Source organism: Epinephelus lanceolatus, chromosome 6 (assembly GCF_041903045.1).
Source record: "Epinephelus lanceolatus isolate andai-2023 chromosome 6, ASM4190304v1, whole genome shotgun sequence".
NCBI classification, from domain to species: Eukaryota; Metazoa; Chordata; class Actinopteri; order Perciformes; family Serranidae; genus Epinephelus; species Epinephelus lanceolatus.
Window position 1 is genome coordinate 45,280,529 of NC_135739.1, and position 26,870 is coordinate 45,307,398.

General features: G+C 39.1%; 1 protein-coding gene across 2 annotated transcripts in view; it reads left to right on the forward strand.

Moving 5' to 3' along the window:
• The window catches only part of nlgn1 (neuroligin 1), a 521,705-nt gene that overhangs the window by 492,435 nt on the left and 2,400 nt on the right, over window positions 1-26,870 (forward strand). For both annotated transcript variants that reach the window (XM_033620864.2, XM_033620865.2), the window contains 6 exons: window positions 13,174-13,386; window positions 15,056-15,322; window positions 17,055-17,416; window positions 20,401-20,561; window positions 24,303-24,459; window positions 26,712-26,789. In XM_033620864.2, the coding sequence (XP_033476755.1) occupies window positions 13,174-13,386; window positions 15,056-15,322; window positions 17,055-17,416; window positions 20,401-20,561; window positions 24,303-24,459; window positions 26,712-26,789 (1,238 nt within the window). The remainder of the gene's footprint in view (window positions 1-13,173; window positions 13,387-15,055; window positions 15,323-17,054; window positions 17,417-20,400; window positions 20,562-24,302; window positions 24,460-26,711; window positions 26,790-26,870) is intronic.

The following is a 26,870-nucleotide window of genomic DNA, read 5'->3' on the forward strand; positions in this document are numbered from 1 at the left end:
GCTGTCTTTGTAACTGCGTTAGTTTGTGGATTACAAAGATAAAATGACTCAGACATTTTACGTTTTTAGTTGTGTGTTTGTGTGTCTGTTCTTTAAACACATTTTTCCAGGAAGTCTGGGAACTGCGAAATGTCCTTTGTCCATATAAAAACAGTTTGTCACTTTGTCTTAGATCAGAGGCAAATACTAATGTTTCCTCTCCTGTTGTATTTAAGACCATTTAAACCTGCAACAACTTATTTTTTTCCACAAAGGATATATATTTCATTTGATATGGCAAACTTTTTATCAGACATTTGCCAGTTTTTCCCCAGTTTTTTGGGGGGTGCCTCTGCTGATGATGTGCCTGTGGATAAACCCATTGTACACCAATGGAGCAGTGCCAAGCAGCAGTTGGACAAAATTAGCAAGTAGATGGTGAACACAGTGGACCATTTAGCAGCTCAGGAGCCTGTAGCTGTATTCACAAAGTTCCCTAGTACAGAGAGTTACTGCTTGTGACAAATTCTAAGACATTTCTTAACGTTATGACGCTTTCTAAGGATTTCCCCTTAAAATTAAGAAGAGGTCAGAGGAAAAAAATAGTGGGCAGACAAGGAGATTGGAAAAAAATGCTCTTAACACTGGATGACAGTGAGTAAAGGAAATACTACATATTAGATGGTGCAGGGAGAACGTTTGTCGTTGATCACATTACAGAAGTGCTCACATCTCCCATCCAACACAACAACAATATAATGCCAAAAATAAAGTGATCATGAGACAAAGATATTTGGAAAAATTGAAAGATGCAACAGTGCAGCAGTGATGACTCGGGTCTGTCATAACCTTCCATCACACTAACAAACACTTTCACAGTCTCTTATTGTGATGCAGTTCATTTTAATATAGCCCCTGACTCGTGTTTTTAATTAGGAGTTGGTAAAGAGCAAAGCAGAGGAGCAAAGAAAAATGAATACTGGCCTTACCTTTGTCAAGTGGTCAGAACGAGGACTCTAAACTGCTCCATGTCTGCTGGATGTGTAAATAGGAAAATGTTTGCTAAGATGTTATTCACAACAGGTTTAGAAAGTGGTATTATCACTATCACTGTTGTATTTTCACCTTGTTCTGCTACCCAATTGGACAGAAAAATCAGTGACATCAACTTTATGAAGAACTTACTTGACTATTTTTGCTGCACTTCTCTCAAGCAATTTCTCTTTTTTTTCCCCACTTCATTGCTTACTCCTCCTCACAAGGTACACGTGAAGCAATGTTTTACCAAGGAGTTAAAAGCAGAATGTGATTGTGACATGACTGATTGCCGTGTGGGCAATGCAACTATTTTACAAGCACAGCAAGTGCAGCTCTGTTTCATTTGTGTAGAAACATGTCACTTAAGTGTTCTTGATTCTTGTAAAAAAAAAAAAAAACATACTGTATGTATACACACACACACATATATATATAGATAGATAGATAGATAGATAGATAGATATGACTGGCAACACATATACACAAATACACACACACACATGTATTAATATCACATTTTTTTATGATAATACACTATACACTCGATCTCCACTTTTTAACTGTCACCGTGCAAACAGGGCACACCTGAAAATGAGAGTTTGCTCTGTGTTTGTCCCCAGTGCTGTCTAAATAAAGGTTGAATGAGTGAATATCCTGTAGCTCCGTATTCATTATTTCCAGTGAGAAATGCTTTGTGCCTCATCAGCATATTCCCCAGCTGGTTGCCCTCGGCGTGCCGTTGTCTTCGGGGGTTGTTGCATGGAGGGAGCAGATATAGATGGAGCGCTGCTGAGGCACTGTAAATATTTGGAGCTGCTGTTGCACCATTTGTTTTAAGCAGATAACCACCGACTGCAGGGCAGGGAACAGTGAGAGTAGTGTACTGTAGATAGTGGGGTTATGGTGGGAGCATAGTCTTTTATATTACACATCACATGTGATCCAGTCATTGTGCCACTAGAAACTCCTTAAAGCTGATCAGTCTTTTTAATGTGTTGTTCATACATTATTTTCCTCAGCACTACTGGGCGGGTGAGTTTTAGCTCATTGTTTAGCTTTCAGGATGCAGCTTTATTGTTTTGGTTCATTCTCACAGCTCTCATAGAGTCACTTTTGGCCACAGCAGGCAATTGTTTTTCAGCAACAAAACTCTAAAAACCCCACAAGTTTGATGTGTGCAGATTGTACGATGGCCGTTTACTACTGAATCACAGGTTATGACGTACGTCAATATGCAAAATTATCAGCGTGCACCTCATCAGTGTACGTCATCCATCTGCGCCACCATAGGTAGCTTGCTCACCTGGAAGTTGCAGTTCTTCCGCAATTTCCTTCCATGCAGCGTCTTTTTTTCTCGAGGTCATGATAGCAGCTGGAGGAAACATCAAATAAACAAGGCTTCTGCTGCCACAGCTCCACCAACTTTTCCTCTTTCAGGGAGTTCCACAGACTTCTTTTTGTTCGTTTTACCTCCATGGCAAGTGATCATTTGTTTGGGTTTAGCGCCGGTGTCGCGGTGACCAGTGTGTCATTTCGTGCTGCATTTCTATTGGTTGATTAGTAGACATAGGTCGTAGCAGCTGTCACACTGAGATAGTCATTCTAAATTTCTGACACTGTCAGAATTTTATCTCAGGTTATCTTTTGTCGCAAGATGTTGACAACGGCCGTCGCGGCCGTGTGACGTAAGACCACCGTTTTAGAGCCACGACCAAAGATATCGCCATGTTTCTCCCACGATGGCTATCTTTCGTCTGGGACAGCCCAAAATCGCACAGTGTATACCGACCATAAAAAGTAACTTGTTTCCAAAACAAAAAATCAGTTATTGTAGGTTTAAGTAATTTGAGATCATGAACTCGTTATCAGAGAGAATAAGCCATGAGGCGGGAACAGCATTGGTATTTCTTCATTTATGAAGCTTTGACACAGATGCTTCCACCCTATATTTCATCCCTTAAGTCCCTTAATCAGAGCTGAACTAGAAACAATGTCATTCTCTTACAGCAAACCTTATACATGGAATAATCTGCAAAACACCTTAAACTTAGCCATAATGGTAGCAGATTGTTTGTTTAAATGCCTTATTTCAGATCTTGTTCTAATTGAGTGTAAATGCTTTAACTATACATCTACACCATAACAGGTTTATCATGTTGTATTTCTACTTTTAGCGATTATATATTGCTTTTGTTGTTTGTTGTTTTGTATTATTTCATTTTTTTTAATTCGTATGCATGGTGGTTCTTTGTTTTCTTTGTTTTTAGTATGTTTGTTCATGCTTTGCGTCATTGAAAATGAGGGTCTTCCTCAATTATTTTCTAGAGTCTTAAATAAAGGTTTGAATGAATTAATTAATTGATTAATTTTGCATATGCCTAGAAATAAAAATAAAATTACGCTTGACATCTGGCCCCGATAGAAGTGTATTGCTGCTACGTTAGAGGAAAAAAAAAGAACTCAGTATCAGGTAATAACATGAAAACCTACTTGTGATAACAAGGCGTTTTCATGTTCAGTTCCAGTTTATGTTTTTGCAAGATATTTTCATGTTATAACAAGAAACTTTCTTTGTAAAAAAAAAAAAAAAAAAAAAAAAAAGGAGGTAAAATTCCAGAGGATACATGAAAGGAATTTCATCACAAACTCCCATGATAAGTTGGGGAAATATTATAGCATTATATGATCATATTTAACATACTGGATTTGAATTTATATCCATAAATATTTCAACAAGGCCACATCGGACATGTGCCTACAGGGACTGAAAGAGAAAAAAATCTCCATAAATCATTCAGCCGACCTCCATATTCTTTTCAGTCAGTCTTTCTATATATTTGTCTATTTCCCTCTACCTTTTCTTGCTTTGTCTCTTCCAGCCTCACTGTCTTGTTTTCTGTGTGCTTATTTATCTTGGGACATTGTCTAACTCTTTCCCTTTATCCTCCACTTAAACTTCCGTTTCAATGACTGTAATAAGCCACATCTGCTGCTGCAGTTTCCCTCCTTCACTGATGATATTTCCCTCCTTCCTTATTCTTCTGCTGTTATTTCTGTCTCGACATAAAGAGTCAAAAGGACAAATAGTGAAAGAGAGAGAACAGAGAGAGGATTATGGTATACAGACCATGACTGTGAAAAATAGATGTGTGCAGAGAAAAGTATGAAAAAAAGAAATCCCATCTTTCTCTCCGTCTAGCGCTCTCTCTCTCTGGTTCGACAGAGATAGTGGGGATAAAAGCTGGATTCCTGGATCAGGGTTCACCCTAATATTGTCATCCTGGGGAGCTTAGAGGCAGAGCAGCCGTATCGCAGTCTCAGTGATCATGGACGGTGGCTTTTAGCCAAACCTTAGACATAGACATGTATGATCTATCCCACACAGGGGAGGAAAATGGAGCGTGTCGGGCCTCGTAGGAGCTGAAAGGCTGATAAAACTCAACATTTACAGCACGTCGCCAAAGACTCAGGCATTGTAAGCTCGCTGTGAAGGCCATGGAGCACTGAGGAAACTGAAGTGGCATGTTAAGAGATTTCATAGTTCATAGCTCGATACTATGAAACTTGAAACTCAAGAAAGTCACTGTTTGTTTTTATTTTTGTTAGATTTTAAGAAAAAGTTCTGTTTATTTACAATATTATTTTTTTTTTTTTTAATTATTATTATATCATTATATATTATATTATATTATTTATTTTTCATTTATCATTTATTCTTTTTCCGTGGCATGTTGAAAAGATTTCTCTCCCAGACAATGCATGCACTTTGTAAATTCATTTTTCCAACCGTCCTGCATTTTTTTCTCTCTTTTCTATTCAGAGAGAAGAATGTAGATAATTTATAAAATAAAACAAGAGGTGAGGAAATGAAATTGACAATAAAATCTTAATTGCTTTGTTGAAGTTTTATCACATATAAGCTTCTCATTCAGATGCTTCAACAAATCTGCTTATTTTTTTAAGATGTAAATACAACAGGTCAACATATTTTGACCCAAACCATGATCTTTTTTAACCTAACCAAGTAGTTTTGTTGTCTAAACCTAAGGAAGTTAACCTTAAATTAAGTGAATCTGCGCTGGTTTAAGTTTATTTTGAAAAAGGACTGTATGCATGCTATGAGCAGAGAAGGTACATTTCCTGTAAACACACACATTTATTTTGAAAAGACAGTATGTACTGAGTTGACACTTACAGGCTATCTCTTAGGGTCTATAGCCCCATTTCCACCAAAACTTTTGGTTTGTACCTTTGGAACCAAATGTAACCCCAACAGTACCTAGACTCTAGGTCTGTTCAGCGTTCTTACCGCAGACAGTACTCTTAAAAGTAGGTGGTATTGTTGTCTCTCACTGCTCCGTCCAGCTTTCATTGTATTTCCTCTTCACCAGTAATGCAGAGGAACGTCAAAATCCGGTCAAAATTATAATATATTTTTTTAAACACTTGTCATATTGAAATATAAGGTGTGTTGATGGACTCGACTGCACCAACTGCATTGACAAACATGAGTAAACGTTCCACCTTAAAAGATGCCGTAAGTCTGATTGACTTGAAATTTGACTCAAGAGAGCAGCTCTCTGAGTGCAAGCCTCAGAAATTTTCTGCCCTTTTGGAGTTTTTACACATTTTTAACATTTCCTACTAAACCGTATGTCCGATTTCTACCAAATTTTGTGGGTCATTATTGGACAAACCTTACCCAAACCTTTCAAACGCTTGTCGATATTGCATTTTGATGATATTGACCAATGACCTTTTGGTGATATGGACCATGACCAGCTCTTAAATAGATCTAACTCCATAACCGCTGAGCCAGTGTTCATAAAAGTTGCAGGAATTGTCTACATACAACTAGCAAGATATCCTGAAAGTGTCAAAGTCAAATCAACCACTAGGGGTTTCCACAAATTAAGATTAAAAAAAAAAGGTCATGGCATTTCACAAATCGGACTAAGAATCAGACATTGTTTGTCCGCTCATCACAAAACTTGCAGGATTTGTTTTATTCTAACGTTAAACCACGTCTGTAAAATAATTTTAAAATTGGTCAATGGGAGGTGCCACCAGTTTCGAGCAAATGCAATGGTCATTCCCATAATTTGACCATAAATCAGTGACAGTTGGTTCAAATATCACCAGACTCTGTGGATTTTTAAGTAAGCCCTGAAAGCATTGCCCCAACATGTTTCAGCAACTGACCAGCAGGAAACAATAGTGTTTCCAAAGAAGAGCGTGGCCCGTTAGAGGTTTGCACATTAATGAATGAGCATCTGTTCGATGGTCCTGTAAAAAAAAAAAAAGATTACCAAGAGGTTTTTCATTTAAACACATTTTTGGGGGCATTTTGCCTTTAATCAATAGGACAGTCAAGCGTGAAAGGGGGAGAGAGACATGCAGCAAAGAGCCACAGGCTGGAGTTGAACCCGGGCCGCTGCAGCGACAGCCTTGTACATGGGGCGCCTGCTCTATCCACTAAGCCACCGACGCCCCACTGTCAGTAATGCAGGCGTTGTAAACTGTCAAAGGTCTTGATCCTACCCAGCCTTCAAGTTTTAAAGGTCCATGCTGGCTTGAACCCTGGAACCGCTGCTTGCTGCTATATTACAAGTTACGAGTGAGAACGTGTTGATCTATCAGTTTACATTAAATGTACAGTGTGTCTGCATTAATATTTTATTTCTATAAAACAACTTATTATAGCTTTTTAAAAGAAAGCACATTAATTTGTATCAAAGTATGTGCATTAAAGAGGCACAAGCCCTTATAAAGGAAAACAGTAATGGAGAAAGGTGATGAAGGCAGTTGCTCCAGTTGTCTTTCAGTTCTACACATAACTATACTGTGTTTGGAGTGTCAGAAAAGCTATGTGGCCCCCTCTTTCTTGGCTTTAATAAGCTTTTTTTGTCTCATTATACCGGACTGTTGGATACCTGCCTGGGATGACACCTATTATGATAATTATAACTATGAAACGATGGAAGTATAGGGTGTCAGCACCAACAAAAACCCAAAGGCATTTGAAATGACACATCTGTGTATCAGAGGTTGAGGGAAAGTGCTTCACATGAATGGGATGTTAGTCTGAGTTTCAGCAGTAGGCGGATGACTCCATGCATGTAGGCAGTATCTAATCATCCGGGGCAGCTTTACTACCACATCTACCCACTGTTTAGAACCAAGTGTCAGCAAATCTCTAAATCATCTTTTCTATACTCCTGCATTACCAAGGCTAACAGAGCAGCACCCATGAACTGTAACTGAGTGCAAATCAGTTTAAAACCGCAGCTACTCTTTTGTTTAAGCAATTCCAACTTGCAGCCACTGCTCCTGTGCTTATTTCTGCATTTGTCCATTTGCCTCCTTATGAGAAATAAATGTCCTCGCAAGGATATAAAAGATAAAGGAAATCCCCCAAACTGTGGTCATTTTGTTGGTACAGTATCCCATTAATCTGATGGTTTATGGGTGTTCAGATCAAGATTAGATTGAAGATTAGACTGGAATTAAAATAAGAGATAAAGGACATAAATCACAAATAGTCCATGTTAGGTTTGGCTTTGTTTTCATCTGCATCCGTGTATGCACATTTGTAGTTCTTGTATCTCAACATGTCTGCGTGTGTGTGTGTGTGTGTGTGTGTGTGTCCTGCCCTGCTGCCCCTCCACTGTTGGCGAACTAATCATTCTTCCTGCCTCAGTCTTTGTGATTGCCAGCCCAACCCTGCACTGCAGCTAAATTGAATCAATTAAAATCTTTCTTGTAGATGGCTGCCGTTGCTTCCACACGATTAGGCTTTGATCAAGAAACACACAAATAAATAAATAAGCCGGTGGAAAGGGAATAGAAAAGGAATGAACTCAATTAAGCAGTCAGCCGAGGGACGTGCCTGTCTGTGAGTGTCAGTGAGACTGCGTGGATGCTGATGTACTGTATTTGTTTGTGAGGGGTCGACACAAACTTGAAGGAATGCATGTTTGCATGTGTGTATGTGTAAAGCACATGTGCAGGAGAGAGAGTGTGATTATGTGATTATGTGCAGCGGGATGCTACTTGTGAACTGATGACATCATGATAGAATGCATTTGCATCTGCATTTGTATGTGTGTGTTCTTCATATAGACTTGGCATAATTTTTTACACATTATCAAATAAATCTGTTACCTTCCGTTAAAAACATTGCAGCAGTTATACGTTGCATTCAGTGCCATCATGACATCACCCATTGGTTTGTGGACAGTTATTCATTATCCCTGTTATATGGTGAATGCTCTTGTCCTCTGCTTGGAGGGTAAGGAGCTCCCGGACCTCATTGTTTTCCCAATTTGCAGAAGTTTTTGGCCGCTGCTCTTCTTTGAGTTAGCCACTAACTGCTAACAGCTACTTTTTAAATCTCCCACAGTGGGTTGCCACATAATATTTCATTAAAATGTCACACCTGTTGTGTTGTAACTGTTCCGGTGAGAATTTAATTTCTTGCCATCTAGTGGCTGTTTCTGAAGTTCGGAATAACTGGGGAATAAAGCGGCTTTCACACAGAGCACGATTTTCACCGCGCCCACCGCGGGGTAAGGTGCAGAGCAAGCGGAGAGCAAGGCGTGCAAGCACGCATTGCACACATATTTGGCGCAAGTTGCTAAGCGACTGAAAAGTATTCTGGTTCCAGTCTGGCGCCCTTTTCCAGTCTGACGCCCCGCACACTCCACCACATTCTCTGCTATTGGACACGCCGAGGTGTCGTCACAGCGCGTTGCGGTCAAATTAAAAAATGTTCAATTCGAGCGCAGGCTGGCGGCACGCAGACGCTGCGGCAGGCGTCCTCTTGCGCACCGCTCAGCACGGCGGCAGAGCATAGCGCTGTTGCGCCACGGTAGCACATACACAATGAATAGGTTCGTCGGCGGAGGTCTGCGCTTTGCGCGCTCTGTGTGAAACGGGCTTAACAGTTTACCCTTGCTGCCCATCATCCTGTCCTGCCAGTTGTCCTTTTTATACAGACATTGTTTCAGCACTATTACTACCTCCAATGATGGCTTAAAGGTGAAACAGCTCTGGTACCTTGCACATCATATCTTGAGGTGGAAAGTCCATGACCAAACGCTGATATGTGACAAGGTCGGAGTGAGAATGTGTTGCCTGTACAGTTGTCATGAATGTTAAAATTAGCTATAGAGACCCAAACCATTTTTTGCACTAGGCTGTACACATTTATTTCTTTAATGTTTGGCAATATAACGTGGGAGTCTGTGGGACTTACTTCTTAAACCAGCCTCAAGTGGCCGTTAGAGGAACTGCAGTTTTTTTGCACTTACATTTTGGCTTCATTTTTCAGCCCTGGAGGTTGCAGCTCGATAAATGCATCCCAAAACAGCCATGTTAAACTATATCTTTGTGTAGCGTGCGATAAAAGTGCATATGATTTTCTGATTTTATTTTAATGAGAAATCTGTGAAGAATGGGTTGAGCATACACTCATGATGGCTTGCCATACTTCGCACATTTAGTAAAAGAGCAGTGATGACGTCATTCCTTTCTGCAGGCTACTACAGGAGCATCTGTTTTACTGCAGGTGTCTCTATACTACACATGTGGCCTGAATGCATCCCTACAGAAATGCAGAAAGACACTGGCTTATGAGCACTCCATTTAGCCACAGAATGGGACAGTTGTGGGAATAAGAACATGAAAGAGGACAGGGGAGGAAATGTGTGAGCGTGGGAGGTGGAGGGATGGTGGGGTGGAGGTTCATGGGTGGGGCTGGTTGGTGGGTGGATGTAAGAGACTCCCTAGACGCCTGCAGCAGGTAATGGAGCTTTTAGCATGGAAATCAGAGAGAGAGAGAGGTGGTGATGGTGGCAGTTGGGGGGGGGGGGGTTGGACATGAAATTGCTCTGAAAGACCAGAGCTCCCCTGTGGGTATACTTGAGGTGCCTAGTCTCATTAGAACATTCATATCTTGGTAGTACTGGATCTTTATACTGCCACATTGACCAGGAGTACCTGAGAGGTTGAATTAGACAGGAGAAAACCAGATGGGGAGCCAGGGCTGGAGTTAGACTGATGCTGTGATACAGGGGAAGTGATTTTATTGTGAAGCAGGTTGGTTTCCTCTGGTAATATGGGGTATAATGACTATGATAGTAATGCTTAGTAATTATATCAGCCCTCATAGAAGGCCATAGATTTAAAACAAGTAATATTTGTATTTTGATTACTTGTTGCATTACTACATTACAGTTTATCCATGTTTATTACCAACTTGGCTCTTATTGTTGTGGTTTGGGCCATTGGTCTGACAGGTGATTGGTGATATTGTACTCCCCAAGTTGATTCCTCAGAGCTGGGAACTTGGCCACATGAAGAAGAATCATGTTGGGGAGAGAAACACAAGCAGGATAGAGTTTCAACAAATCCCCCATGATTAGGCAGGCTTCTTTGAAAAAGAACACTTAAGGCACATGGGTAAAATTATTACCCAGACTATTCTTTATGAACATCTGTCCAGCTCTGACCCTTACTGACTGTAGTTCTGTGGGCACAGCTTTGCGTTATTATATTAGCATTTTTCATTAGTTTTTTCCTCTTTTTTTATTTTTTATTTTTATTGAGTTTAGTTTCACTTAGTTTCCAGACTGGGTTTGCTCATTTCAGTTTAGATTTTATTGTCTAAAACGGTTTGGTTTTAGTAGAGTTTTTATTTGTTTCACTTTTTTTTCCATTATCATAAGTATTATATGGGGGTATCGGGGGCAAGATTTATTACGTTAAGAAAAGGTTTTACAATGCGAACATCAGTTTGTGAAGGCAATTGATTCACAGTCAACTATAGACATTTCCTGTATATTATTGCAGTTTTGTGAGTACACAGTATCATTTCATTTCATTTTCTCTTTTTTTTTCTTAAAGTTTTGTTTTTATATTTATTTCAGTTAAGGTAACACTTTGTAATAACCATTAAAAAATGGTGAATTTACAGTTAATTTAATATCAGTTAATAGATGTTTTGCTGTATACAATGAAATTCTAATTAATAATAGTTACTTACTGTTAGTAATGCTATAATTTATGTTACTGTTAACAATTATAAATATAGATTAAGAGATATAGAGTTTAATTAATCTCAATTAACAATTTATTCATGATGGTTATTACAAAGTGTTAGCCTTCATTTGCCTGAAATACTCTGTACAATTCTTGAGAAAGGCCTTAATTTTATTGTAGTCACTCCCCTGATAGGCCCATTGTTGATTGTGTTGTACTTTTGGTGACTTGTTAAGACATCGGTTATTTTACATTTCCACCTTTATCAAGACATGAGTCCTCAAGTCAAAACTGAGTTCTATTTGTACAGTATGCATAATGGTTTATGTAGGTTGATAAAATGAATCATGATGCATCATATCTTATAAGCATAGGCATTGTAATTATGCATGGAGATACTTAGATTGGGAGTTAGGAAAAGAGACTGAAAGTGATCTTTTGAAGAATCTTTATTTTTATTTTTTTTACTCAAATATGGTTTTGGCTCTGAAAATAGATATGAAAAAACCTTACATCATCTGATTTGTCAGGGCCAACTGAGAGGATTATAGAAGTTATTAATTTCCTACAGTACATTCCTACAGTTTTTTATTTCTTTGCCTTGAGAAAACAAATCTGTTTGACTCTGAACAAACAAAGAGCTATTTTCATGACTCATGACTTTATCTCATCACCATCCTACTGTAAGTTCTATTTGAGGCTGGATCATAGATTTAGATATGTCTCCCTCCAAAATGAGTCTGTCTGTGTTATATTTAGCGTATCCACACTTTAAGTGGCTCTACGGGGCAATAACTCTTGTTTTATTGCAGCAAATTATCAAACAGCCAGGCTTGTTGGTTTTCCTTGTACAAGAGGAGAAATATGCCTTGTTATCTACTGGCTGTTATGCTCGGGTGGTCCAAAAGTAGATTTTTGTTTATTTTATTTTAATCATGGAGATCAAAAAGAAAATAAGTGGGAAAAACATGGTTGTGTCCCTGGTGGTCTATTTTTTTTTCTTTTATGAGGGATAATTCACTGCAAACCTATTAACGTAAAATATTCTCCATATGAGAAAAATATAAGTTCTTCAAATGACTTTCCGCTCTCTATCTATCCAAGCTGGCATTGTGATGACTGCATATATTACACTGTAAAAAGAAAGTATTGTTTTTTTTACTCAATAAATGTTAGTGTCCTGGCTGCCTTCAAATTTTTGTTGTCTGAATTTAAGGGGACAAGTTGAATCATTTCAAAATTGCCTCAATTTGTCTTCTCAAATTCAGTCAACTAAATTGTGAAGGCAGAGAGGACACTAACGTTTAGTGAGTAAAAACAAATGCTTTCTCTTTGCAATCTAACTCCCCTTAATTTTCCTGCTCTCCTGTCACTCATCAGCTCTTTTTTTCACAAAGGCTAATTTGTAATAGCTTGTTGTTTATCATTGTTCGTTTGGTTTAAGGAGTGTGCTTTTAATGGCAGTTCTTTTGTACTTGCATATTTTATATAGAGCTGTGACGAACAATCTATTAGTTGTCAACTATTGAATTAATCACAAACTAATTTGAAAATCAATTAACTTAAGTTTTTTTTTTTTTTTCAGAAAAAAAAAGTCAAAATTCTCTCAATCAAGCTTCTTTAACCACTTTTTGACATTTTTACACCAAATAACTAATTGATTAATCAAGGAAATAATCAACAGATTAATCAACAATGAAAATAATCATGAGTGGCAGTATTATACTTTGTAATTGTATTTTTCTATGTCAATTTGTGAAGGACTTGTTACAGAACAAAGAGATGTATTTCTTATTTCTCAAAATTCTCAAAAAAAAGAAATTCTCAAATTTCCCTGCAAATATTTGTTTATTTGAGAAGTTTTTGTTTACACCATTACGACCTATCTTGCTTTCAGTTATGAAAAACCAATCCTATTAGGAAACCAAATACCTTTTTTTTTTTTTTTAAGAGGGACTATGTCTTTTATTAAAAGTCATTTTTTATACATGCATATCAGTTGTTGGTGGGTGAAGGAAAAATTCTTGCTCCTGAACACTTCTGCTTAAGTCTCTACTAATAATGAAAAAGAAGGATAACACAAAAAATTCCTCTGTTCTTTGTCCTCTCATGCAGGGTTCCTGAGTACAGGTGACCAGGCAGCCAAGGGGAATTATGGCTTGCTGGACCAGATCCAGGCTTTGCGTTGGACCAGTGAGAACATTGCAGCCTTTGGCGGCGACCCGTTACGTATCACTGTGTTCGGCTCAGGGGCCGGAGCTTCCTGTGTCAACCTGCTCACGCTGTCTCACTACTCGGAGGGCAACCGCTGGAGCAACTCCACCAAAGGTAAAATTCACAAGTCACTGGGGCATTGACGTGGGATCTTCATGTATATTTAAGTATGCATGCAGTATGTGCACCTCAGTAGTGTGTGACCATGTGAGATCTTGGTGCAGAGGAAACTCAACAAAGTTTAGTTCAGCAGATTCTTTTGTTCTCATGGAAGAGCTGCCTTTCCTGCATTTCATTAACTACAACACTCAACTGTGATAATGACAGGTTACCTGAGTTCAAATAGTGTTGTTTCCACCTGGCCAAACAATCTACCTCTCAAGAGAAAACACGCCAGAGATTAAATTAAATGCTTCAAGCATGCCTGGCATGATTGCACCGTGACTAACTTGAAGAACTTTGGATTGGTTATAATCTTGTTTTAAAGGCGGGCGGACACAAGCTATATATACATTATAAACACAAACCCTGGTGTAGACATAAAGCACTGCCCTTTAGGGGACTTTGCCCAGTTGGATATTGTGTTTCCACCCAGAAATAGCAGTATATACACTGAGATGTTAGACAATACTGCAAGAAAAAAGGAGGCTTAGTGAAGGTTTTTCTTAGTGTAAGCAGTACATTTCATTCTAACGTGTTTGTCTGACAATATAGTGATGTTTTAAAAACCCACATACACTTGCTAATTTTGGTGGAAAAGTGGTATTGTGGACCGATATGACCTTCAAGGTTACGGTCTCATGACTGACAGGGGTAGTTTAACTAGCAGTATCACTAACAGTCTAACTGGCTGAGTCTTATGCTGACTGACTACTACTAACCGTATGACCTATTACTGCAGTGTTATCTTGTAGACGGTACCAGCTGAGGGTTTGACAGAGTTTTCCTATTGAGTTTGTTTTAAATAAATGTGAATACAATGAACACATTTCAGTCTAAACTGATAATTAATAAATTAGATTTGTTGTGTTTTTTACTTTTATTATCTAATATATCTCTGAACAGACTTTCTGGACTGAGCTGATAGAGGTCTTTTTTGGACAACAGACACATATTATAGCATTTGCAGGAAAACAATGTGATCATAAAACAGACATGATAGAGTTAACTGTGGTTTTAAAAACCTGATAAACTGGAAGTTGTTGGCATGAACATTCATAAAGGGTTCTATCAGGGACACTGACTCAAAAAATAATTGTGAGAAAAACAAACAAAACATTATTTTTTATTGACATTTGAAAATGTTTACATAGATTTCAACTTCAGCTATAAGGTACTGCTTTGTCAAAAGTAAATATCAAAATGAAGCACGTTGATGAGGTTGTTAGGTCTTTACCTTTTCTGTAGAGAAGAGTGTACATTTGATGCATACATACACATACATACATTTCACTGATCATCGTCTTACACTACAACTGCACAAGCTTAAAATGCATCTGTCCCGTGACCTTTGCCTTGCAGGTTGTGTATGTGGGATTGACTCAAGGTGAACCACAGGGGCTCTGTGTGCATGGCAATAAAGGAACATGCTATTCATTGATGAGTTTATAGAATCTACAGTATAACCTGCTTTGCCTTTTTTCCAAGAAAACGTTTTAGAAACAGATGATAGGTGTGATTGGTAGTCTTTGCCTTCAGAGGAAGTTGTTTTTAGTCCTCAAACCAGAGTTTCAGGATGATAATTTGTTGCTTTGTTTCCTCCTCTGCTGTTTCGTCTTCCCAGGGCTGTTCCAGAGGGCCATTGCACAGAGTGGCACAGCTCTGTCCAGCTGGGCTGTAAGTTTCCAGCCAGCCAAGTATGCCCGAATGTTGGCCCGTAAGGTGGGCTGTAACTTGGAGGACACTGTGGAGCTCGTGGGGTGCCTTCAGAGAAAACATTACAAGGAGCTGGTGGATCAGGATATCCAGCCAGCCCGCTACCACATCGCCTTTGGACCTGTTATTGATGGAGATGTTATACCTGATGACCCTCAGATACTTATGGAGCAAGGTATTAATTCATTTTGCTTAAGAGCCAATGGCTAAGATTGCCCTTAAATTTTCACCTAAGAAAGCCTGAGAAAAAATAATGAGTTGCATAAAATTTCCTTTGGATGTTGTCAGGGGAAGTTCTTTGATCTCTCAGTGTTTGTCCTTGTCCACTGGAATTTGGCAGTGATAGAAGGTCATTAGTAATTGTTGCCCTCAGAAATTTTATCAGACCCATACCAGTCTCTTAAAAGTTCGTTTATCTGTGGAATATGAGACAATAGCTGCATTTGTGGTGACTGAGGAGGAGTAGGAGGTAGGACACATTTTTTAGGAAGGGGAAAACCCACTGGACAATATGAGTGATGCATAACTTGTGAGAGCAGACACCATCAGTCTATCTTCAAAATCTCTGCCAAAACTCAAACACCAAACTATTATTTTAATTTACTTATATTACTGAGTTGTTCTGCTGAATTTGGCATCATGTTTCACTCAGTAGAACTTCAGTGTCATAAATCTGCAGTGATAAAAATAAGTAAAGTGCATTATTAAGAGCTTCATCCTTTAAATTTCTCACTCGCAGAGGTCAGTTTTCAATAAGATTTAGGTATGGCTTTTCCCATCTTGGAAAAAAATTGTTCCTTTTTAAAAGGTTACTTTTGTCCATGTAACCATGTTTATTCGTTTCACTCATAGTGACATGTAGTCTGAAATTAACACCTAAATTAGGAGTTCCAGTATGTTATTTCTATGGCCGAGAAAAAGTCTATGAATATTTGGAAACATGAGCTACTCTCTCTCAAAGCCAGAAACCAGAGAGGTTAGTCTCAAACTTGTGATGCCATAGGAATATAAAGTCTGAAGCTGCTCCATAGACAATGAATGGGAGGCTGATTTTATGGCGCCCATACACCCAGAACATTTCGCTGGCTGCTCTCAGTGTAACATCTTTTCAAGTCATTATCTATGGAGCTATTTTTGGACAGTTTTAGATCATAGTAATAGCACGTATGAATTCAAAAATGGGCACAGTTCCTCTTTAAATGTTTGCTGACTGAGCTAGTGTCTGTTCATGAATCATGAGAAATCATAAATAATCTTTCAGATGGAGTAGATGTTCACATGAAGCTAGCTCAGCTCCGTTAAATTTAGCAACCTGTTAACAGGGCTCGGCAACACATATAGCCTGCACATTAGGCCTACTTGTTGTTGTTTCACTGGTGGTCCTCCTACTGCAAACACGGCATTTACAGCTCACATTGCTCACGCCATGTGCCTGTGCTCTGTTATGCTTGGGTTAAATTGACTTTGAAGTACGTGCTTGCATTTTCCTTATTCTTCAAGGAGAACATTCTCATCTTCTGTCCAGTTTGGCTTTCTTATTCTGTTTGTATTCTCTTTGTTGTCCATTTTAGAGAAGCTAGCTTACACTGACATTACTGCTGTCAGGCAACATTAAAGGATGATGATGTGAGTGAAGTGTAACCATTGTAACTGAAGTCTACATGTGCTATGTTATCACAGTATCTACCTTGTAAGCCTAAGTCTCAACGCCTAGGCAAGGAGACAACCTATCAGGCTTTATGTGATGCTCCTATATGAACCTCTTAGTTTGGGGGAATATTTTGCATAAGGGACGGACTTAGGCTTAAAACTTCAGGTAATTTATGCAACCGGGCACATCAATTTCCAACAGTGTTTTTACCCTTTATTTTTACTATTTAATAACTATCTGCACCATCTCTTTCAAGGTGAGTTCCTCAACTATGATATTATGCTGGGAGTTAACCAGGGCGAGGGCCTTAAGTTCGTGGAGCTCATTGTGGACAACGAAAATGGTGTTCAAGCGAATGACTTCGACTATGCGGTGTCCAGCTTTGTGGATGACCTCTATGGCTACCCAGAGGGCAAAGACATCCTCCGAGAGACCATCAAGTTCATGTACACAGACTGGGCCGACAGGCACAACCCAGAGACCCGCCGGAAAACACTTTTGGCCCTTTTCACCGATCACCAGTGGGTAGCACCAGCTGTCGCAACAGCTGACTTGCACTCCAGCTTTGGATCACCGACATACTTCTACGCCTTTTACCACCACTGTCAGACAGAACAGGTGGGTCTCTGGATGTCTGAATAATGGCAAATGTATTTTATGGATTGTCAATAATGATGAAAGTTACAAAATTCTGTTGGCTTGTTCTTTGTCTCGCCAGGTAAAGCTTTCAGTTGCTACTCACAGAGACAAAACCACAAAGCCACAATCTGAGATATCTCGAGATTATAAAGAATTCATTTTATGTTTTAAAGTGCTACTGGTAATTTTAGCATTTTTATATCAGTTACTTGTACTGTATCAACTCTTAAACAGGGGTGGAGCCAGACGTTGTAAAACTTCAGAGCTCAGCCAAAACCTACTGTGCTCCGGGGACGTGCTCCCCTGGGGAGATTTTTTTTCCCCATTTGCTACAGCTGCATGCTCTATTTTTCAAGCCATTTAAGATAATAGATTTTTTTAGAAATCTCTACATCATTTGGGAAAAACATGAAAAAACTCATCCATTAGAGCAGTGATATCCATCTTATGGCCCGCAGGCCAAATCTGGCCCACGATAGGGTGCCACACTGGCCCACCAGCTATTTTCTAATTCACAATAAAAACATAGTGATTCACACTGGGGATTTTTTTTAAACCCTGAATGTAAACAAGGTGGTAGTGTGTAAAAAAAATCTAAATAGAGCTTGTTTATCAGTGCCAGGGGAGGATCCCCCAAAGCCCTGAGCTTCCTCACTTCCCTAGAAACTGGCCCCTGGACTCATTTTGCAAAAGTGGTTCCGCGTCTGTACCCGCCAGCCGACTTGGGCCCTTCTGTTTAGAGTTTATGTGTTCTCCCAGTATCAGCGTGCGTCTCCACCTACAGTCCAAAGACATGCAAGTTATGATGTGGAGGATCCGGATAGGTTCTGGTGACTTTAAGTTGCCCGTAGCTGTGAATGTGTGCCTGAATAGCTATTGCCCAGGGTGTATCCTGCCTCTCACCCAATGTTAACTGGGACTGAGGATGACTTATTTTGACTCCTGCCACCAAAAAACAGGCAAAATTGTCTGCTTGTATTATTTTGAAGTTGTAAGATCTAGGTATGACAGGAATGTGGTGTAAACAGCATTACTAATCTTTACACTTTGATAGAGTACAGTTCACAGAATGAATGTTTAGCTGACAAATCTGTCACATTTGAATTAATGCCTTAATAATCTGGGTTGCTCCAAATAAAAATTAAGGATCCTCAACAATGCAAGTAAATTCTATATTCAGTACTCTGAATTGAGTATTAGGGCAACAGAAGAATGTTTACTCAATTATATTAGGTTTTTTTAGGGAGTAGCAGAGTAGGATTTACAGCAAGTGCATATGGTATATTATTTATTTATTTTGATTACATTAAGTTGAAGCTCTAAAGGTGCTTTCAAGAAGTCTGGTTCCAGAGTCCTGGATCATCCTCCACACCTCTGATTGGGGGATTCAAATAGTCACAAAAAATGTGGATGAGATCGTCTTAGCTGTACATAGAATTAACTACTCATAAATTGTCTTATTCTTTGATCATCATAAAAACTGTTAAGGTAACTACTCTTAACAGCTGCTACTGGAGCCCCTTTTACACTGCCTAATCATGGCGGGATTATCACCCTGTTCTGCCGCTTGCCTGTAATTTGCATGTTGAATGAATATCACATACACTGAAAAGTATTGTATTTCATGTCTCCATCTGCTGGTGGGCCATCACGATAAGAGTATGTATGCATAATATGATGTTAATTCCACTACAGAAGGGACTTGATGATCCCTAAAATTAGGTTGGGGAAAAATTGATATATCGATATTGGTATTGTGTATCAGTCAAATAAGTTGTTACATATCGGCATATCGATAATTGGCAAAACAAATCCAATATTGTGCATCCCTTATTTGAACTGAATGAAAAGAAATTTTCCCCTCACTTTATTTGCGCAAATTTGAACTTGTTTTACATCTGCGAACTCTTGTTCATCTTGTTTTTCTCCACACTGGTTGACTCTGTAAATTCTGGTGGAGAGGAGTGTGGAGTTAAAATATTGTCAGCTCATGCGGACATGTCTTTGCTTCAGTTTGCACCATCTGCAGCAAATTATCATGTTTTTGCATCCATTCACAGCTCCCTATTGTCTTTGTATGCAATTGCACCACCTCTGAAATTTGCATTTTCCTCGGCTTGAGCACATCTTAAGGCTTTAAATGTACTAAAAGAATCATTGTACACAATTTCATTTTCTATAATTACTGTAATCCAAAAAGACCATCACTGAAGAGCAGGCAGCCGGTAGCCGCCTCCACACAAAGTTTTAGAATGGATTTCTTTGTGTCACATTTGGGTAGAGATCTCTGTGAAATTTAATTGCTTTGTGACATGTAGGCAGATTGCCTTACAGTACAAAGATAACACTTCATGGCACAAAACAAGGTCTAATTTTATTCCCATTGCATTATTGTTAGTGACTACAGCCAAAGAAGAGACACTTTTTTGAGTTTTGGCTTCTTAACTCCTTTCTCCTGGTTTGACTTGTATAACTACTTTCTGCATATTTTGTTATTTGCTTATACACAGCTACACTGACTAATTAGTCCTAGTTCTTAGTCCTAATGCAGTACTGAAAAAAACTGAGGAGTGGTGATTAATTCCCCACATTTTCTTTTAGCATATTTTTCGTTCAACAGGCTACAGCGCATAACGTGTATTTCAACATTTTAGTTTAAAATTCAGCCCAAAGCCATCCTCTTCTGTCTGTGCCATTCCTTTATTCCCCATCTTGTCTCTCTCTGTAATACAAAGAATAATGGGCCAGATATGGCAGGCAAAATAATATTAAAAACTTATATCATTTCCTTTTTTCTTTCTCAAAAGTATTGTATCTTCCCAGCTTCTTTGATCAGCCTGTGTCTGTGTATGGTCAAAACATCCACTGTGTGTCAGCAGCAAAAATAATGCCTTTCATTGTCCTGCATCTGTCACATAAATGTAATAATACTGATCTGATTTGAATCATCTGCTGCTCATTAGGTACCACCGTGGGCAGACGCAGCACATGGAGATGAAATCCCGTATGTGTTTGGCCTACCGATGATTGGACCAACAGAGCTGTTTCCCTGCAACTTCTCCAAGAATGACGTGATGCTCAGTGCCGTGGTCATGACCTACTGGACAAACTTCGCCAAGACAGGGTATGATGCCACGACAAAAGTGGCCACTAGGGGCTAATATTACTCACTGTCTGTGTTATCCCCCATGACTGGGGCAGTGCCATTGTGACTGACAAAAACCTGTGTTCAAATAAGCTAGTTTGAAAGTCCAGGTTTACGCATTAAGAACGCTGACTGAAGTAGTTTGTAATAGTTACATCCAAGTTTTGTCAGTGGTTTAAGGAAAGAGGATAAACAAAGCTCCAATCAGCAAGAGTGCATTTTTGCAGCCTGGAGTGGCTTCTTGTAATTGTTTCCAATGAGAGTTAAGCATTTTGCTCACTGCTTTTGTGTCACTGAGAACCTCCCATTTTTCCCTTCTTGGCACTTTTTTGCTTGAGGGCCCTGAACGCCTCAAGCTGAAAAAACTTCAACTCAGAGCCGGAAAGTACCCATCATCATTGGTGTTTTTTCCCTTTGTTTAATTAGATTAATTAAGAGGCGGGAGCCTTTGTGGTGTTGATGACAGCAAGTGATAGGGTACATGGTTTGGGTTTACGTAACATGAGCTCACTTTAATCATTGCCCTGGGAAAGCCGCTAGACATATCTTAACAAACTATAGCCTCAAGTACTTTCTAACTTTTTATGAACTGTAATTAGGCCAGACACTTGATAGCAGATTGTCTCATCTGACTGACTCATCCTAAAGTAAGCCTTGAACTGACCATCATCCAGGCGAAAGCTCCCGCACAGATTGCCATTTCCCCGCTAAAGTTCCAATATTGAATTAAGTCAGATTTCTTTCTTTTTTTTTCTTATTAAGTAGGTATAAGTGTTATATACATACTATAAAAGTAACAAAACGCTCAATCCACAGAGAAATGCACATAGTCTTTTTTCAGTATCCCTGCCTTTAAATAAGCCGTCAAGGCTTCTGAGAAGTTGTGATGTCACAATTATACTGTACAAAGGTGGAAACTGCCACTAGAGTTCTGTTGAAGTCATTCCCTGGTTGCAAAGACAGTGCAGAGACGCCAGGAGCACAGATGTGGAAGACCTGGAAACACTTACCAATCAGAGCAGACTGGGATTTTTGAGAGGGGGTCTTAAAGAGACAGGCACTAAAACAGAGCATTTCAGACAGAGGGTGATCACAGTTACATTCAGGCAGACAGTATTAGAAAAATAATGTGTTTTTTGAACATTAAAGCTTGAAACCCCAAATAAAAGTATGAACCTGAAAATGTGCATAATATGGGACCTTTAAGGTACAAATTTGTGAGTTTATTTTACAACAAAATAGCGTTTAAGATAAGGGTGGCTGCCTAGCCAATAAAAAAAAAAAAAAATGCAACAAGCCACAAAACCTGCTCTGTCTGATCAGGGCCTAAGTCCAAAACTACTGCACTTGTTCAAGTTTGATAACACTGTACCCTTACCCTATTGCTACCTTTACTTTTTTTTTTCTCATGCAATCATCAGATAGCCAACGTCAATCAGTTAATACACTTACATGCACTTATGTAACTGGGTTATCTTTAGCTTTCTCCAGTAAGCTGATTTCTTAAATGTCATGTAAACTAGAAACTTGGTTTCTGTAATGGGGGTAGGGGGATTAGAGAAACCTAGAAACCCGGTTTACCCTGGTCGATTTCTCCTGGGGAATAGCAACGTCTTGGCTATGCATAGGGGAAACTGGGTTTCTAATCAGCTTTTACAAGTATGTATGTGCATAACAAAGACTTCAGTCAGTGGAACAGTAGCAGCAGAGTGGGTGGATGAAAGGAGAGATCATTACACAGAGCAATGTATCCTTGCATTTAAAATGATTCCAGTCTGAGTCTGACTGGAACTGGACTAACACAAAGAATACCAGTCTCAACTAGTTGTTACCACTGCCGAATGTTTAACTTATTATATTCGTCTTCATGCTGTAAGAGAAAGATATACACATATATGTGTGTGTGTGTGTGTGGTGTGTGTGTGTGTGTGTGTGTAAATAAATCAAAAATCTGAACTGACACAGCGTCTGCTCTCACTACTACAATTAAAAAAAGGAAGCCATTGCTCCAAAATAAGGTCAGAGGTAGAGAAGAAGTCTGATTACTGGTCTCCTGCATGAGCACTAACAGGCTGTCATGCACAGAGAATGTCTTTTGACTGAAATATGTTATTCTCCAAATGATCTGTCCAGTCATTGTGCATGGAGCATGCTGATTTATAAGCATGTCCATAAATAACATAGTTACATAAAGGTTAGCCACAGGGTTATTTAAATACTTTTTGCCATTTGTTCTGTAATTGCTCTTACAGCACATGCAATTACAACACCATGAACTAATTGATAATTTCATTGTAATTGTGTTTCCTCAATAATAACCTATATTTGATGAGCAGGAGTGGTGAATTATGCTATCGTGTTTTATGAACTGTACAGTTTAATTGGTATTCTATACAGATACCCTCTACATATCTTCAAATACATTCTTAATTAATGGTCGTAGCCTGAAGAGTGACATTCTCGGTGGGACAAAATTAAAATCCCCCCCACCCTTCTGTCTCATGCTGCCTTAGAGCATATAGTCATGGCGGTAATTGTTTTTCAACAGCGTAATGGGGGGACATTGGCTTTTTCTGTGCACTGCCCAGTAGCCCTGAGGGGGAGAGAAAGGCACTAATGATCTACATATATAACCCCAAATTGACGTGGAATGCCGGGTACCTGGGAGATTTATGCTGCCAATTTGAATGGTTAAGCGTGTTCCTGATGAGGTCTGGCTGGTTCCATATGCCGCTCTCAGACAATGGGGCTCTCAGTGGGTCTGAATGGGCCTCCATAGCTCACATGGCTGGCTCTATTCTGCTCAGATTAAGTGTAAGGGGGTCTACTTAGCACAGGATCCCATGCAGAATGTGCTCCGTAAGCTGCTCAGTATAAACGGAATATAAGGGGGGAGTTCGTATGTGGTTGCAGACCTGCATTTACATTGTTGTGTTATTATGGCTTTATTCTTATGTTTACCAAAAGCAGATGGCACATAAGATTAAATAGTTATTTCTTAGTTTGCTTTATAGCAGCTGCTACAGCATTAATGGAAGTTATCAGTATGGTTGAACTGCATCTTTACCCAAACATATTCCTTTGGCTGGAAGCTTCTTTTTATGTATAAATTATATATAAATGGGTTCACTCTTAACAAGACATCCATAATTTAAAAACTGACATGCTAATTTTTCTTAGCCTTTGAATAAAACTTCAAATTAGAGAAACTTTTGATGTTATTAGCTATCTTAAGACCTTTGCATTCAATCAGAATCTTTAGAAAACCAATCATCTGTGAGCAGTAATACCCCTTTTGACCTTTTTTTTGATTTTATCAGGTGTGATATCTCAGAAACTGTTGATTAATATTTGATGAAACCTGGGGGCTGCATCTCAGCACTGCATTCCAGTATTTTCATAATTACACTGATTAGCCTGAGGGAGATGCTACACGTAGGTCAAAATTAAAATTTTAATAAACAGACAGTCCCAAAAGGTCCACTCCACCTTTAGTTTAACTTTAGTTCTTTCTGTCCCCTAAAGTAAACAACTACAGGGTAACATAACCACTACTGATTGGCGAAGAGAGGACTGCATCTTTCATGGGGGACAACATATCTACTGCTGCATTGTTTAAAATGCACTTGCGTAGTGCTCTGCTATAAACCCATCGGCAGATCTCACCTCTCTGTGGATTCCTTCCTTAGAAACTCTTTCCTCCTTTACTTTTTCTCTCAGGGATCCAAACCAGCCTGTCCCCCAGGACACCAAGTTCATCCACACCAAGCCCAATCGCTTTGAAGAAGTGGCATGGACACGCTACAATCAGAAAGACCAGCTTTACCTGCACATTGGCCTGAAACCCCGGGTCAAAGAGCACTACCGGGCCAACAAGGTAGAGTTAGAAATTGCTATAATGTACTTTCTGTTGTGATTTTGATCTTTCTATTCAAGACTGTGAGTGCTGAATACTGACGATAGCCATCCTGGAATGGAATACACAGATTTTGGAGAGGAAATTTGGCAAAGCCAGCTATCTGGGTTTTAATAAGTTTTATGGCACTGGGTCACTTAAAATTACGATAGATTACAACGGTAACCTATGATACACAGCTAACCAGCTCTGGAACAGGACAAATTCAGAGGATCAGATAAAACGTATCAACAGCCCAGTTACTGACCAATCAGATCACGTTTGCCCCTGTCTCAGTGTCTCCTGTCAACACATTCTCGCTCCCAACTCATCAAATACCAATGCTTGGTCAGTGGCTCTACATGTCAAACTATGATGCTCTCTGTACCCCTGTTGCTAGAGGTGGGTGAAAACGAGCAAACAAATTTTTTTTGAATGACTGTATGTCCAGTTTGTATCGGGTCAAACCAGCACATCGAATGCCTGAGTACTCATCAATCCTTTTCCCATTCACAGACTTGCTGTTATTGTACTACTGTACTTACTGCTGAGACCTTCCCCAGTCAGAGCCAACGGCAAGGCAAATTTATTTATAAAGCGCAATTCATACCCAAAGGCAACCGAAAGTGCTTTACGGATAAGTCAAGTCAATGTTACTGCCCAATAACAAAGCATGCCTAAAAGGGCTGTACAAATAATACTTTCAATTCAATTTCAGTTCCAATTTGTTCTATAAAGTCCAGTATTACAAATAACAATCAGCCTTAGAGGGCTTTAAAGACAATGGTGCATTCATGTGCTCTTCGGATGGTTGTTCTTAGGTGTTCATTAGCTGTTGTTGTAAGTTGGAAACAACGCAGAGGCTACACAGAAGTTATGTTGTATTTTATCACTCAGAGTGTTCTATGACAAGTAGCCAAGGAAACAGATCAGGTGACCCATGCAGTATGATCAGAAACTCGTTTTTCAGATTACCACATGAATGCAGTCAAGGCTCAGAGGTAACCCGGGCATCTGTTACTTGCCCCTCAGAGACAATCAAATTGTTGGTCAGTGACATTTCTGTAACATTGTATTGAGCTTATATAGCCTATAGGATGCTGAATCAATGCATTAAAATGAATATCTTATCTTTATTAACATGAACAAATAAATGACAGCTGGTAATGCATTAAAGAGTTTTGTGGGGCAGGCAGCACTAGCTGAACTAGAACTAGATCATGAAGTATCAAAACAAAAAGTTGGAAAGGTTCGATATATTTACATGTATCAACTTGGAGGAACCATTACTGTGAAAAGAATTGGCCTGCCCATCACTACCTCTAGTGTCAGTTTTGGATGTTCAAGGACGGTGCATTAATTTCCACCTGCTACATGCATAGTGTCTTCAAAAATAAAATTTCAATGTATAGCCTACATAGTTTTTAGATCTACTTCATTAGGTTCCAACAACTTAACTTGGTTAAGGTTTGATCAAGGTTTGAGTTCAAACTAAGTACATTTATTACTAACGTAACGTCACATAAGTCACGTAATATACTACCTTGCATAGTTAAAATTAATCTATATTGACTTTTGGTTTCACACATGACACAAACAGTGGTCTCCTGGGTAAAATTTATGTGCTTGTTTGACCACCCCAGCCTCCACACTACGCTGACTTTCTTGCTTTATACACTATGTCAGTTGCTAAGGGTGCATTGATATCAGATGCCAAGGGCCACTGTCAGTGTTTGACAAGTTGGGGTTTTGCTACTATAGATCAGAAATCACTTTGCTTTCCATTATAATTATGTAACCAGATTAATAAGCAATACTTATATCTGCAGATTAATTGTGCTCAGATTATTTTATTTCCAAAAGTAGCAGTGTAGCACCTACATTCCAAATCATATCCATGCAGCTCACAATAAAATTATGATATTTGATGCCACTGATGATACTTTGTGAGGGTCTTTTAGACTTAAACTATGGTAATTGTCTTTTTTTTTAAAGCCTTCCATCTGCACTCTCCATACTGATTTTTTGTTGCCTTATTTTACTCTATGCAAAGCAAAGCTTCTGAATCATAAAAATTCATCTGAGATATTAGTATCCAGCTTGTCAGTGTGACTACTGTACATTCTCATTATAATACAATGTCACTGACATTGGTATGCTCTTCTAAAGACACTTGTCATTTATGGTTTCTCCTCATTTTCTCTCCCACGTCATATTTTCTGTCTTCTTCTCAGGTCAACTTGTGGTTGGAGCTGGTTCCCCATCTGCACAGCCTCAACGAGGTCACCCAGCTCATCCCCACCACCACCAAGGTTGGCACTAAATTGTCTATATCTCACCCTGCTTCTAAAAATTAACTACCTGAGTCGTTCCCTTTACAGCAAAGGTTTTGG